Source organism: Malania oleifera, chromosome 1 (genome assembly GCF_029873635.1).
Source record: "Malania oleifera isolate guangnan ecotype guangnan chromosome 1, ASM2987363v1, whole genome shotgun sequence".
Taxonomy (NCBI): domain Eukaryota; kingdom Viridiplantae; phylum Streptophyta; class Magnoliopsida; order Santalales; family Ximeniaceae; genus Malania; species Malania oleifera.
The window spans coordinates 138,671,091-138,685,737 of NC_080417.1; the positions used below are offsets into that span (position 1 = coordinate 138,671,091).

General features: G+C 38.4%; 2 protein-coding genes across 2 annotated transcripts in view; both read left to right on the top strand.

The window, feature by feature from the left end:
- Positions 1-8,373, top strand: part of LOC131162714 (ADP-ribosylation factor GTPase-activating protein AGD5) — a 34,839-nt gene extending 26,466 nt beyond the window's left edge. Inside the window, exon 11 of the mRNA XM_058119320.1 lies at positions 7,947-8,373. Within this exon, the coding sequence (XP_057975303.1) occupies positions 7,947-8,115 (169 nt within the window). The 3' untranslated portion in view covers positions 8,116-8,373. The remainder of the gene's footprint in view (positions 1-7,946) is intronic.
- Positions 8,374-12,768: 4,395 nt separating this feature from the next.
- On the top strand, positions 12,769-14,631 carry LOC131155585 (uncharacterized). Its single transcript, XM_058108825.1, has 2 exons — positions 12,769-13,625; positions 14,036-14,631. The coding sequence occupies exons 1-2, from the start codon at positions 13,022-13,024 to the stop codon at positions 14,425-14,427; spliced, it is 996 nt and encodes a 331-aa protein (XP_057964808.1). The 5' UTR covers positions 12,769-13,021; the 3' UTR covers positions 14,428-14,631.
- The last annotated feature ends 16 nt before the right edge of the window (positions 14,632-14,647 follow it).

The following is a 14,647-nucleotide window of genomic DNA, read 5'->3' on the forward strand; positions in this document are numbered from 1 at the left end:
TGAATTATCTGTGAAGAGTGGTGTTTGGTGATCTTCCAATCTAGACAAATGGTCCGCAAGAGATATCTATTGCGTGTTTGGAAAGAAAGAAGCTAAGGCCCTGATTTGAATTTCCTTTTTTAGTTTTCTAAATAGTTATAAAATGCCATCTTGTTTTCCAATTTAAAAAATTTATACAAGAAAGTTGGAGAGCATTTTTTATTTTATTTTATTGTTTTATAGCTTTTAGAACTGAAAAACAAGGTGGCACTTTTGTTAGTATTTGGAAATTGTCAAAAAAAGGGGAAAAAAAATCCAAGAGAGGTGGAGGAAGATGAACAATGTCTTGTTCTTTGTCCATGTGAAAAATGGATGCATCAATGTAGTATATGGTGTTTGGTCACAGCTGAAAAGGAATGGAGCACTGAGCATGTTAAGAGCTAAGTTGTGATCCGAAGAGTGTTGGACAATGCCATTTAAAGCTCCCTCTCATGCATTCTATTCCATAAGCTTCCAAAACTTTAGCAAACTAAGGCCCTGACACGTGTGAAATAGGCATCTCTTAATGGAGTACGATTTTTTTTTTGCTCGGTTCTTATGTTGTACAATTACCAATACTTCTAAATGGGGTTTTATCACAAAAAGTGAGACCTTTTAAATTTCTTTTGAGCCAAATGGTTGCAAAATATACAATACACATCAATATTTGAATCAATTAAGGGCAATAAGGGCTTCTTTAATCTTAGTAAAAGATCCAGAAGATACCTTAAAGTGCTTCTTAATCTTCACAATGACTGGATTAGACCTTACATGTAGCATCCCCCAACCATGTCATTAAAATGGCCTGGTTTTCAACATAGATGAAATCCAACAACTAATCTTGTTTAGGGCATTATACTTGCCTATGACTATTTGTCTCGTGTGTTTGGGATGAGTTTCCATCATGTAAATACTAGTGTAGGGTTCTTTTTCAGAGATAGTTTTTCCCTAGGCTGAAAAAGGGAGTTTGAATCCTCGGTCATATTGATGTATAGGGTTCTTTTTCAGAGATAGGTTTTCCCTAGGAAGGGAGTATGAATCCTCGTCATATTGATGTTTCCTAGTGGCAGAGTGAGAATAGCATAGAAAACTCTTTAGGAGAGGGTGAGTGTTCATCAACTTGTAAAACTCACTAGCAATTGTAAACGTGTTTAGCCTACTTGCCTCCCTCGCTAGACACACGTTGTTAACGGAGGTGTGCTGATAATGAATTACGTTGCTTCATTGTTTTCTACTTGCGTACCATGGCTTTCATGAGTTGCCTATTGCTTCCGCTTACATTTGCTTCAATGACAATGAAAATGTTCTATTGGTGAATTGTGGTAAACGCTAGGTTGTTTAGTTAAACAAGAGTGCTTTAGCTAGCGCAACACCGTATTTTCACGAAGGTGTGAAATATTTGCCCCATGACACCTAGTATCAGAACTCAGTTATTTGCTATGTGAATTCAGTTGCCTTCGTTGTTTGATTAGTAAAGTTTCGGTAAATGACCATGCCAACCATTGCCCAGAGAATTAATGTGCTGGAAGTATAGGTTGAGATGGCAACCAACAATGTGGTCGTAGAGATGGCCCGACTGACATAACGTGTTGATGAATTGGAGGGCTCACAAAAGCATCAACAAAGTTTGATGGTGGAAATGTCAGGGGACTTTCACCACACTGTGGAGACCTTGTAAGCTCAGATAGCTGATTTGACTGCAAAGATGAATGTGATGGTTCTTGCAATGGGAAACTACTCTCGGGTTTATCAAGACCAAGGTACCAAAACTAGGGTTGGCAAAATGGGTCGAAACCTGATGGATGACCCGTGACTTGCCCGTTTAAATCGGGTTTGGATTTAATACAAGTTGACTCGTTTATAAACGGGTCAACCCGGACCCAACCCGTTTATTAAACGGGTTAGGTGGGTTCGGGGGGTGACTCGTTTATCTGCCTTATATAAACTGATAAACATTTGAAACCTAACCTAATTTCTTCTACCTGGCTGCAGCACGTGGCACCAGTTAGGAGTCACGGATTTTCTGGGGAAGAAATTTCATCCGGCTGCAGCTATCTCCTAGACTTCCAATTTCTCACGAGTCATGGCACTCCATGAGGGAGATGGCCATGGAGTCACGACACTCCATCTTCCAAACTTCCAATTTCTTCCAGCCTCCCTCACTCCGTCACTCCCTGATGATCCCCTAGTACGCAAGCATGTTGCACATAGACGCAGCCAGATCGCACGCAGATGTAGCCAGATTGCATGCAGACGCAAACGCAGGCTCGCAGCAGCAGTAGAAGAGGGAAAATTTAGTGTTAGAGAAAGAAGTTGGTGAGAAGCAGTTAAGCAGATTTTTGTTTGTTACTTTGTTCTATTTTCATTGTAGAGATTAGAGAAGCAGATATGTGGAGTAGGGGCTGAGAAGGGATTTGGTCGGGACATAGTGAATGGCAATGCTAATTGTGTGTTATGTTTTTTTATTTAGATATTAATAAATAAAATGAGGGAGTGTTGTTTTTTTTTTTAAATTTTAAAATTATGTCATTTTATAGCAAATATTTACAAAATTTTATGGGCAGCCCGGTGCATAAAGCTCCCGTGTATGCATGGCCCGGGAAGGGGCAGACCACAATGTGTCTATCGTACGCAGCCTTACCTTGCATTTTTGCAAGAGGCTGTTTCCACGCCGACAACCTTACCATTGCGCCTAAATGGGTGATCCATTTATTAAACAGGTAGGTTTGAGTTTACATAATAGTCACCCATTGATAAATGGGTCGACTCGAACCCGAACCCAAACTCGTTGAACCATGACCCGTTTATGACCCACTCGAACCCATCCCGTTAACCTGTTTTGTCACCCTTAACTAGAACCCAAGATGTATGCGGGTGTCCGTGATGCTAAGGAGTTAGAGAACTTCTTATTTGATATGGAGTAGTACTTTCGCACTTTGAGGACATACGCAGAACAGGCGAAAGTGGAAAATGCAATTATGTACTTGGTTGATGACACCAAACAGTGATGGCGTACTAAGTATAGTGAAATTGAGAATGGGCGTTGTGTAGTTGATTGTTGTGCAGACTTAAAGAGAGAGCTCAGGACCGAATTCTTTCTTGAGAATGTTGAGTACAATTTTAGGAGGAAACTGAGAGACCTCAAATACTAGGTCAATTATGAAATACGTGAAACAAATTCTGCTTTGATGTTGGACATCAGGGACATGTCGGAAAAGGACAAGCTGTTCTATTTTTTTGAGGGGTTGAAACTGTGGGCAAACACAAAACTTCATAGGCAAAGAGTTCAAGACTTGTCTACTGCACAAGTTGCTGCATAATGCTTGATTGACTACACTGGTGATAATTCTGCTTCATCCAAAAAGAGTGGTGTAGGTGGAAACAGTGGAAAGTCTTTCAAGAAGGGCAAACCCAAAAGTGGGGGAGTTGATAGTAAGGCGTTAACTTCAAAAGAAGCTTCATCGTCTTGAGGGTGTGACACCCAATGAAAAGAGTAAAATTTCATGCTACTTGTATTGAGAGCCTCACAGAGTTGCTGAGTGTCCTCACTCAATGCTTTACAAGCTTCCATCGTGGAGGGGGCATTGGAGAGCGATGAGGAAGAGGAGGATACCCCGAGGATGGGTGTAATGCCGCTAGTGAATGCATTGGAGAATTAGGCGAAAACATCGAAAGTTACACAAGAGAAAAGGTTAATGTTTGTGGACTTGAGAATCAATGGGACATTACTATGGTGCATACCGGGGCTACCCATAATTTTGTTTCACAGGCAGAAGTAGGGAGACTCAACTTATCCTTGGAGAAGGATTTAGGACGCATGAAAGCGGTGAATTCTATAGCCTAGCTTACTTTGGGAGTGTAGCCAAACAAGTGACTGTGAAGCTTGGGTAGTGGGCAAGTCATGTGAATTTCACAGCGATGCCATTGGATGACTTTCAAGTCATTTTGGGAATGAAATTCTTGAGGAAGTCTAAGGCGGTGCTGATGTCTTGTTGGTTCCTTGTGTCTGATGGGAGATTACCCTTTCATGGTGCAAGCTATTGCAAAGAAAGAAGATGAGGAGTTCCCTTCAACCATGCAACTCAAGAAGGGATTGAGAAGGGGTGAACAGATGTATCTCGCCACAGTGGTGGTAGAGGAAGAAGTAAGTTGAGAGCTGGTGCCTATGACTATTCAAGATGTGTTGGATGAATACAAGGAGGTGATGTCGGATAAGCTGTCTCACAACTTGCCTCCATGACGAGGTGTGGAGCATGAGATTAAGTTGTTCCCAAGAGTGAAACCACCTACTAAGGGATCATATTGGATGGCGCCTCCAAAGCTAGCATAGTTGAGAAAACAACTTGATAATTTCTCGGAAGCAGGATATGTTCGCCCTTCCAAAGCAATGTTCAAAGCACCGGTGTTGTTTTAGAGGAAACATGATAGGAGCATGCGGATGTGTGTAGACTATCGCGCGTTCAACAAGATGACAGTGTGCAACTATTATCCTATTTCATTGTTTGATCAGCTGAGTCATGTCAAGTACTTCACTAAACTTGAATTGAGGTTAGACTACTATCAGGTGAGAATCACTGATGGGGATGAGTCGAATACAATTTTTGTGACATGGTATGGGGTATATGAGTTTTTGGTGACGCCATTCGGGTTGATGAATGTGCCTACAACATTTTGTACCTTGATGAACCAAGTATTTCGTGAGTACCTTGACAAATTTGTCGTGGTATACCTGGATGATATTGTTATCTGCAGTTCCACTCTAGAGGAACATAAAGAGCATCTACGGAAGGTGTTCGACAATGAATAGTTTGTATGTGAAGAAAGAGAAATGTCTTTTCTCTTAGCGGAGTATCAAATTCTTTGGTTATATGATTAAGCAAGGTGATATTAGGATGTACATGGAGAAGGTGAGAGGTATTCAAGAATGGAAGATCCCAACAACAGTGAAGGAGCTGCGTTCCCTTCTTGGTCTTGCCAACTATTATAGGAAGTTTGTAGCGAGGTACTCGAGGAGAACTTCTCCTTTGACTGAACTACTAAAGAAGGGTAAGGGGTGGAACTGGATAGAGAAGTGTTAGGGAGTCTTTGTTGACTTGAAGGATGCTATGATGAGAGATCCGGCACTCGCTATTCTGGATATCATGAAACCCTTCGAGGTACTAACAGACGCATCAGACTACGCCCTTGGAGGAGTCTTGTTACAAGAGGGATATCTTGTTGCGTACGGGAGCTGTAAGCTTAGTGAAGCAGAATGGAAGTAAACAGTTCAAGAGAAAGAGATGTTAGCAATGATATATTGTCTCTGCATGTGGCGACATTACTTGGGTCAAGGTTTGTGATGAAAACGGATAACTCAGATGTTAGCCACTTCTTAACACAACAAGAGTTGACAGCCAAGCAAGGCCGATGGCAAGAAATCTTGGCAGAATTTGATTTCTCATTTGAACACACGGAGGGGTGCCTGAACCAAGTTATTGATGCATTAAGCAGGAAAGTTGAGCTGGCTGCCTTACAAATGGTAATACACTTGACAGTGAGTTCCGTTACCACGACAATGCGGGAGTGCATCAAGGAGAATTTAGCCAAAGATCTAGTTGCGTAGAACCTTATGAAGCTGACAAAAGTGGGGAAAGCACGTCAGTTCTAGATAGAAGAAAGATTGCTGATGACCCATGGTAGCTGACTCTTTGTACCATGTGTTGGAGATTTGAGGAAGACACTGCTGAGAGAGTGCCATGATACCATGTGGGCTGGATATCCAGGATGACCGCACACTTTGGCATTATTGAAGTAGAGATATTATTGGCCGCACATGCATGATGATGTGGTTGATTATATTCAGACTTGTTTCACTTGCCAACAAGGTAAGGTGGATCGGAAGAAGGTTGCAGGGCTGCTGGAGCCCCTACTAGTACCATTTAGACTGTGGGAAACTATCTCACTAGACTTCATCACCAACCTACCTAGAGTGGGAGATGTAGGGTCTATACTTGTGGTTATAGACATGTTTTTGAAGTACGGTACGTTAATACCCACCTTGAAGTACTATTCGGTAGAGGAGATGACACAACTATTCTTTAAAAATATTGTGAAGTATTGGGGTGTTCCCCAAGATATTGTCAGTGATTGAGACTCAAGATTCACTGGCAACTTTTGGACAGAATTTTTCAAAATCTTCGGTTCATAGCTTGACATCTCTTTAGCTACCGTCCATAGATAGGCAGCCAGTTGGAGAGATTCAACAAGCTACTAGAAGAGTACTTGCGCCATTTCGTCAATGCCAACCAAAAGTGTTGGGTGCATCTACTTGACGTGGCTCAGTTCTTCCCAAAAGAGTTCAATAACCAACAAGAGTCCTTTTGAGCTTGTTATAGGCTAGTAGCCATTGTTACCTCACACAGTGGACGAGCCGTACAGAAGAAAGAATCCTAGAGCATACATCTTCACCAAAGAATGGAGATAGAATGTAGAGATTGCTCGAGTCTACTTGGAGAAAGCTTCTAAACGGATGAAGAAGTGGGCTGACTAGGGGAGAAGATTGCAAAACTTCGACGTAGGTGACTTGGTGCTTGTTAAGCTCAATATTGAACAGATCAGGTCACTACGAGGACGAGATAGGAGACTACTTCGTAAATATGAAGGACCAGTCCCCAGCTTGGCCAAAGTTGAGAAGGCCTCTTACAAAATTGAGCCTTCGAGGATGATAGTGTATCCTGTGTTTCATGTCAACTGCCTTAAGGTGTTCAACATCGACACCGAAGATCTATGCTGAAGTCGGTCAACTAGAGCATAATTGAAGACAGTGCAACTCGACAGACGAGAAGTTGAAGAAATCTTTGTAGACAGAGAGTTCAAATCCTCAAGGAAGAAGCGGCATGAGTTCTTAGTAAAGTGGAACGACCTTGGTGACGAAGAAATCAGTTAAGTTTCTACTGAAGATATGAAACCGTTCATGGACAAAGTTGAAGTGTACCTAGTGTTAAAGTCTACGAGGACATCAACTGCATAAGTTGGGGAGCGGTCATGAGCCGAGCTTGTTTAGGGAATTATGCTTGCTTGTGACCGCTTGTATCATGCGTTTAGGATGAGTTTCCATCATGTAAATACTAGTGTAGAGTTACTTTTCAGAGATAGTTTTTCGCTAGGCTAAAAAGGGGAGTATGACTCCTCGGTCATATTGGTGTTTACTAGTGCTAGAATGAGAATACCATAGAAAACTCTTTAGGGAAGGTTGAGTGTTCATCAACTTGTAAAACTCACTAGCAATTGTTAACATGTTTAGCCTACTTACCTACCTTGCTAGACACACGTTGTTAATGGAGGTGTTGATAATGAATTACGTTGCTTCAATGTTTATTGCTTACGTGCCATGACTTTCATAAGTTGCTTATTGCTTCTGCTTATATTTGCTTGAATGACAATTAAAGTGTTCTATTGGTGAATTGTGGTAAACACTAGGCTGGTTAGTTAAACAAGAGTGCTTTAGTTAGCGCCGCACAATCATTTCACAAAGGTGTGAAATATTCAGTCCGTGACACTCTGCACAACAGAATTGTGACAAAAACATGATATTTCATGATTAGCCTTAAAATGTCTCTTTGGTAGCCCTATAAAGGGGAGCTGTCGACTGCATTTCCTTCATTTGTAACTGAACTTCAAGAAGTATATCAATGTTCTATCCATGTGCTTCATGCTTCTCATTTTGGTTAATTGTTATTTGTTGTTAACCGCGTAGCATGTCTCTCTTTATCTGAATAATTCTTGTTTTCTTTTGAGTTGAGAGATGAACTATTTATTTTTGTGAACCTTAGGACATCTTAAGGATGCCAATTTATAACTGTAACCTTTATTTATATTGGTGTATTTATTTATTTAGGGTTTCTGCTTATTAGTTCATATTGGTTCTGTTGCCATTTTCTTCCTTGCAGCATTTATGGCGTCCAGAAAGATGGTTCAACTAATGGAGCAGCAGCAGCAGCAGCAGCAGTGGGGCATCTTTCAACAGCATCCTCAGTTTCTTCTACAGCTTCTTCTACAGAGTCGGGAAAGGACTACGATTTTTCATCACTTACAAGAGGGTTGTTCTCAAAACCCTAATAAGTTGCAGAGATGCTAGTTTTGTCTTACCATACGGCAAAATAGTATATATTTTTTCACAGGTGATTGTAGCAGTTGGAGGTTTTGATTGGGAGCTTGTAAACTACATGGGATGGGCGGTTTCAGTTTATTTGCTTTCCTGGTGGCATCATTTGTAAAAGTAGGTGTATTGGGCCTAATAAAAGAACATTTCTGTATTTAGATTTAATTAAAATTATATATTTTTTAAAAAATAAAATCAGATTTTCTTTCCTTGAATGGATGAGTATCAGACAGAATGATGCATGTGTAATTTTATTTTTTATGGTAAAAAACTTATTAGGTATCAGACACGTTGGATTTGATTAATTTGGTTGGAAGTAGGTGTTTGATTTTGAAGTGCCAAAGTGCATAATTACTAATATAATCTGCATAAGGAAAAGAAGTCGTAGGCAACAGGGTTGTTGTAGTATCTAACTTGGTTCAATTCCGTGCTGCTTTTTGTTTAGGATAAATGGGCTTTGGTTGACCTAACTCCCCAAAGATCATATCTACGTATCAGCATCAGAGCATTCACAATGAATTTTGGCCATTTGATTTGTGCATGCAGAGCCTAATGAACCACACGTGTATGTCTATGGATATGTACACTTGGACCGTTGCCCTTGACTTTGAGTGGGAGAGAGAGAGAGAGAGTCTCCAAAACTTTCATAATTTTCTACCCATTTTCGGTGAGAAGCCCTAAGACTATTCATTTGGTTGCGTACCCGAGATGGGTGCGTGTGATGTTTTCTCTTATAATTCATTTTCATTCTTAATTTGAAGCTAATGGGAATTTTTAAACTATTTGTTGGTGTCATTAAACGGGTTCACCAAATTGTTGTAAATGTTTTATTAGTTTGGAATCAGACCATCATCGAGGTAGACCGTTATTTAAAAAAAAAAAAAAAAAAATTTACTAATGCTATATTTGGGAGTGTGAATTTTAGACGTTGAATTTGGATTTGGATGGTTGCGGATAAATTTTAATATTGTTTTATATTACACTTTATTTAGATCCAATACAAACTCAAATTTAAAATGATTGAGTTAGGGTTTAAGAAGTTTAGAGTAGTTACTTCTCAATTCTCAATTAAGTTAGCAATTGGCGAGAATAGTAGTGAGAAATGAGAAGAGACTTGGATTTTGGGTAAAATAGGAAAGAGATTATTGGTTTTTGAGAAGCCAACAAGTCATAGTTAATAGCACAAGCTTAGTTTAATCATCACTTGCAAAGTTGGAACTTGGGCTTCATGTTCCGACAATCTTAGTCCTCTGTCAAATTTTTGTGTCATAAAGAATGAGCACAAGGAGCCATAACTTTAAAAGATTAATCGGTAGTAGAGAGAGTGAATGAAAAAAGTTACGACCTTAATTACACCTAAAAAAAAGGGACTAACTGAATGGAATTTTACTTTTGATTTAGAGGCTTTTTGTGGAAAAAAATATTTTTCATAGTTGAAATGGTATGCGTGCTTCGAGAAAATGCTTGGTGCAAAAAATTTAATTTATTAAAAATAACTTTAGGAATCAGGTAAATTGTCCTACTCATAATACTATAAAAGTCCATTCAAAATATTGACTAAATAACATTTTCCATTTTACTCTCCTTAGCTGGGTGCCAATTGGAGCTGAGGCACACCATTTATTAGGATTTCTTAGCTTAGGAGAATTTAACTCTAGCAAGAGCTCTTACTAAAAAATAAAAATTTATTTCTAAAAAATAACTTTATAAGTTAATAGAAGATACATTTTACAGTTCCTATTCTGCAACAAACTAAACTTTTAATTAACAAATATAATTTTTTATTTTACTATTTTTTTTGTAAAAAAAAAAATTCGTATTGTAAAGAACACTCTAAGAGCATTGATTTAACTATTTTAAAAATAAATAATACTAGAAAATGAACTAATCTATAACTATTTTTCAAAGGAAAACAAGGTATGAATTCATTTTATTGATTATCTTATTTCTAAAAGAAAAATCTCGACTTTTAAAAAGCAAACACCAATATTATTAACAAGAATAAAAAAAAAAAGAAAAACTTATTATTTAAAGAGAGTAACATCTGAATCTCATCTTGTAAGAAAAGCATAAATGACGCTCTTTGATATGATCTTCTCACATACCCAACTGAAAGCACTAAATAATAAACCAAATATTATAGGAAAAGTTTTTTTTTTTTGGTTATACAACTTAATTACGCCTATCCACATACACTGCTGATTTTAAATATACATTATTTCTAAAGAAAGTCATATCGAAATAATAATGTATTAATAATTTTTATAAAATAAAAAAATAAGTGATGTTGCCGCTCATATCGGATTAATTCAATTTAAAGTGTTGCGTAATATTTAAAATATAATATATATATATATATATATATATATATCGTAGTCAAATAATATATTACTAAATAATTATCAATTAGTGTATCTACTATATATATAGGACATTTTACCCTTAAAAGGGAAAGAAAAAAAAGAAAAAAAGAAGAAGAAGAGATTTTAGTGTTCCACCCTTTGGGCTGCCCAAGAAAAAACAATGGAGCTTTTCTCACTTCTTTAAATATAAAGAGACAAAACTCCATTTTCAATAACTTCAAGGGGTGGCCGGTGAGGTGAGGGGAATGCACAAACTTCGCAGAGAGCTATTGGGCACACTCCCACGTGCCAACCAATTAATTTAAATTAACTTTTGAATTAAATTAAAGCCACCCAAGGTAGCCACTAGCTAGGCAGCCGTTTTAGCTTTGATCCAGAAGACTGAACCAAGGCTCCGTAGGTAACGGTCAAATACTACGTGGCTGTCGGGAATTGGCGCGTACGTACTTAGACCAATATTCAAAAATATTTTCCGACGCCCTGCATCTACTTGTCTTATGCAGGTAATGGATACGAAGGTAAGGATGGGTCGCAGCACGTGCCATGCCCCGCCCGAACAGATTCTCTCTACTAAACATGGTTTGGACATTCATTATTCAATAAGCGATTCAATATCCAACCTAACTAATTATAATATTAATGTGAGTATAGTATTATTCTCATTTACTTTAAATTTCATTCGGGATGATTTTTACTTAGGTTAACTTGATGCTCGCTTACCCTTACACTACTTCCCATAACAATAACTAATATATAGGATAACTTTCAAACTTCCAGCCATAAATATCTCATTAATTCTAAGTTAATCTTTTCATGTTAACACATAAATGCATTCATTCAATATCCTTTAGAATATTGATATATACCCTTCATGCGGAAACCATATCATTCATGTGAAACATATTCTTTGGAATATATATCCTACATTGGAACCTATCATTCATATGAGACATATTCTGTGAGATATATATATCTTACATACCCTAGTCTCTAACTAAAATTATATTGAATCTTAAACGCTTGACTAAAGGCATAAATTAGCCAAAACTAACTTAAAAGTTGTTTGACTTCAACTTAATTCGATCCTATTCAAATAATTTAATATATGAGTTGGGTTTTAGTACTCATAGCCTAGTTGATTTTTTTTTTTTTTTTTTAATTTTTATTTCATTATATTATATAAAATTTTCATATATTTAATATTACTGTACAATAAAAAATCAAAATAAGTTTTGAGAACTTATAAATAATTCTAGTTGGGATTCAACAATTTTAAAACGATTAATTTCAATATAAATTTTGAGTTTGAAAATAAAATTTTTGAGTCTTGTCAAATTGGAATATTCCATTATTGATTTAAGTTATGTTTACTCTTTTAACAAATGAAAAAAACTTTACAAGTGAGAATTCTACAAGTGTAAAAATGATCATTAAAGATTAGCTTATGAGCTTTACTTACCTTGCAAATTATTAAAATTACAGATATTTACTAAGAAAATAATAATAAAATAGAATTACTAATAATTTGCACATTATGTGAAAATTTACTTAATATACTAATAAATCGCCTTATTTGATTTCCGAAATAATTATTTCTTAAAATAAGATGGAATACAATAATATTTTAAAAAATATAAAAAAACAATTATTATTTTCATGTTTTTTTTTTATTTCATTCAACATGTAATTAAAAAGGAATATATGTTTTTATGATAAAAAAAATTAATTAATTTTTGTCTATTTCTTATTATAGACTCATAAAATGTTTCATATTTTTATTTACTTTATGATATTGACATAATTTTTGGTCTAACTAATTATAACTAACTATTATAATTAATTTATTTTTAGAAATAGGCATAATCAAAATTTTTCTTAAAATTGGATATTTTTATACTTTGGCACGTATCTTAATATATTTTTTTTTTTGAAATTCTAGTGGGGGTATCCTTGATGAATTATGAATCATCAAATTAAATAAATAACGGCTAACATAAAAAGCATGCATTCACATTAATACCATGATTTTACTAACCTACTACAATTTAATTAGAAGGAATCACGTTTCCTAATCTAACAAGTAACACCCTAACCACGTATCTGGGATGAGGCCCAAATCGCCGACCAGTGAGTTCAAACTTGACCAAATTACGTGGACCAGCCAACCACATTTTTCCACGTGTCAAGCTCCTATGCTCTTAACGGTGAGCCTTCACAATCCAACATGGATACGTTCCGAGCCCTTTTGAACCGTGAGCTCGAGCTCCCTCCAGATCCAGTCCGTACACTCCATTTCTTAATCCAACGGTCCACGTTTCATCACCCCCACGGTCTCCCTTCCCAGCTCCATTTATTTACACATCATCATTTTCTGATATGCACCTCCCCCATTTTCACATCTCTCTCTCTCTCTCTCTCTCTCCCTCTCCCTCTCTCCGAGCGCTCCTACCGGAAAAGGCAAGACTCCGACCAGTCTCGGAAAGGTTTAACGGCCTAAAAAATGGCTGTGCAATCGAAAAGTTCAAGCAGCTGGCTATTGTCTCTCAAAGTTCTGCTGGTATCCATGGCTGTTTTATTTGTGGCTGTGGCTTTGAAGGTCTCGGTTCCGGTGATTTCAGAGTTCGCGGTCAATGAAGTTCCGCTGATATGGAGGTTGGTTCTCTCGTGGTTCCGGCCTCCTTATCTCTACCTCGTTATCAACTGTATAATCATCACGATCGTCGCGTCTTCGAAGTTTCAAAGCAATACGGACAGTCAGCAGGAAGCGCCGGCGGTGGAGGCCATCAAGGGTCCCGGAGGCATGCGGACGGATTATTCCGTGGCGTACGGCAGCGTTGTCGGGAATGCAGTGGAAACAGTGGAGTATAAAATGGCAGTGCCTGAGGCTGAGTACAGCCGCGTCGGAGAAGATACACCAGTTTCGGAGACGAAAACTACGGTGAATGATGCTTCGGAGGTGAGCAGCGGTGCCGACCTTGCTAGCTTGAGGTCTTCGGGAACCCCGCAGAAGAAGGATTCTGCTGCGGAAGATTCGTTTTCCACCGAGAAGCCGCTCGTTTCTGCGAGGTTCGGTCACCGCAAATCGGTCAAAGCCAGTCCTGAGGGTACCTCTCTATTTCTCTCTCTCTCTCTCTCTCTCTCTGAATGGAACAGTTTTCAAGTAGATTCTATCGTTGAGCTAGGGTTACTGGAGTTCAGAGTTTGTTATCAGATGCAGATCTGACCGTTTAGTTGCAAGCTAAACAGCTATTGTCGCTTGTCGGCGGAGTTTTCCGTTTGGCGCAACAAATCATTTTTCAGTTCCCTTGAAATTAATCACTTCCTTCTCATAATTAATCTCAGCTAATCGAATCTCTTCAGATAATCTAAAAATCAGACTAAACAATCATAAAGAGCATGAAAGTGATTGGATGATATTCGTTATTTGAAACGAACAAAGAAACCAGATCGCTATGAAATCCCTAGAGAATTTGAAATGGTAGGGGCAGAAAAGTAATTTGATTCTCTGGTACAGGTGGGAAGGCGTTGAGAGTTTCCAAGCCGAAACGGCAGGACACGCTGGAGAGCACGTGGAAGACGATAACGGACGGCCGTCCCATGCCGTTAGCTCGCCACTTGAAGAAGTCCGACACGTGGGAGACGCACGGGCGCCACGGCAGCGGCAATGCGGCGGAGACGCCCGATCAGATGAAGAAATCGGAGACGTTCAACGACCGCAGCACTGCCAACTCGGCGCTGACTCGGTCCCCCGGCTCGGGGAAGCTCAGGAGAGAACCGTCGCTGAGTCAGGACGAGTTGAACCGGCGAGTCGAGGCATTCATCAAGAAGTTCAACGAGGAAATGAGGCTCCAGCGGCAGGAGTCTCTGAACCAGTACCACGGGATGATAAGCCGGGGTGCCCATTGAAATTTCGGATAATTTTGTGGGGTAATAACCGAAAACACAAAAGTTTCTTTCGGTTTAGGATCCTATAGTTAGCAGAAAATGAGGTGGCAACTCTCCACTCAAGGAATCGGATAGTTCTTCTTTAAGTCCTGTAAAAATGAATATTTGTATTTTGTTGCTCTCTGTTTTTTCGATCGCAAGAAAATATTTCATAGATTCTCTTTAGTGATTTGAGATCTCC

Excerpts from the sequence above, each read along its gene's own strand:
- LOC131155585 (XM_058108825.1), top strand. The coding sequence starts at position 13,022 with ATGGCTGTGCAATCGAAAAGTTCAAGCAGCTGGCTATTGTCTCTCAAA. Across the intron at positions 13,626-14,035 it reads GGTCAAAGCCAGTCCTGAGG|GTGGGAAGGCGTTGAGAGTT; the intron begins GTACCTCTCTAT and ends TCTCTGGTACAG.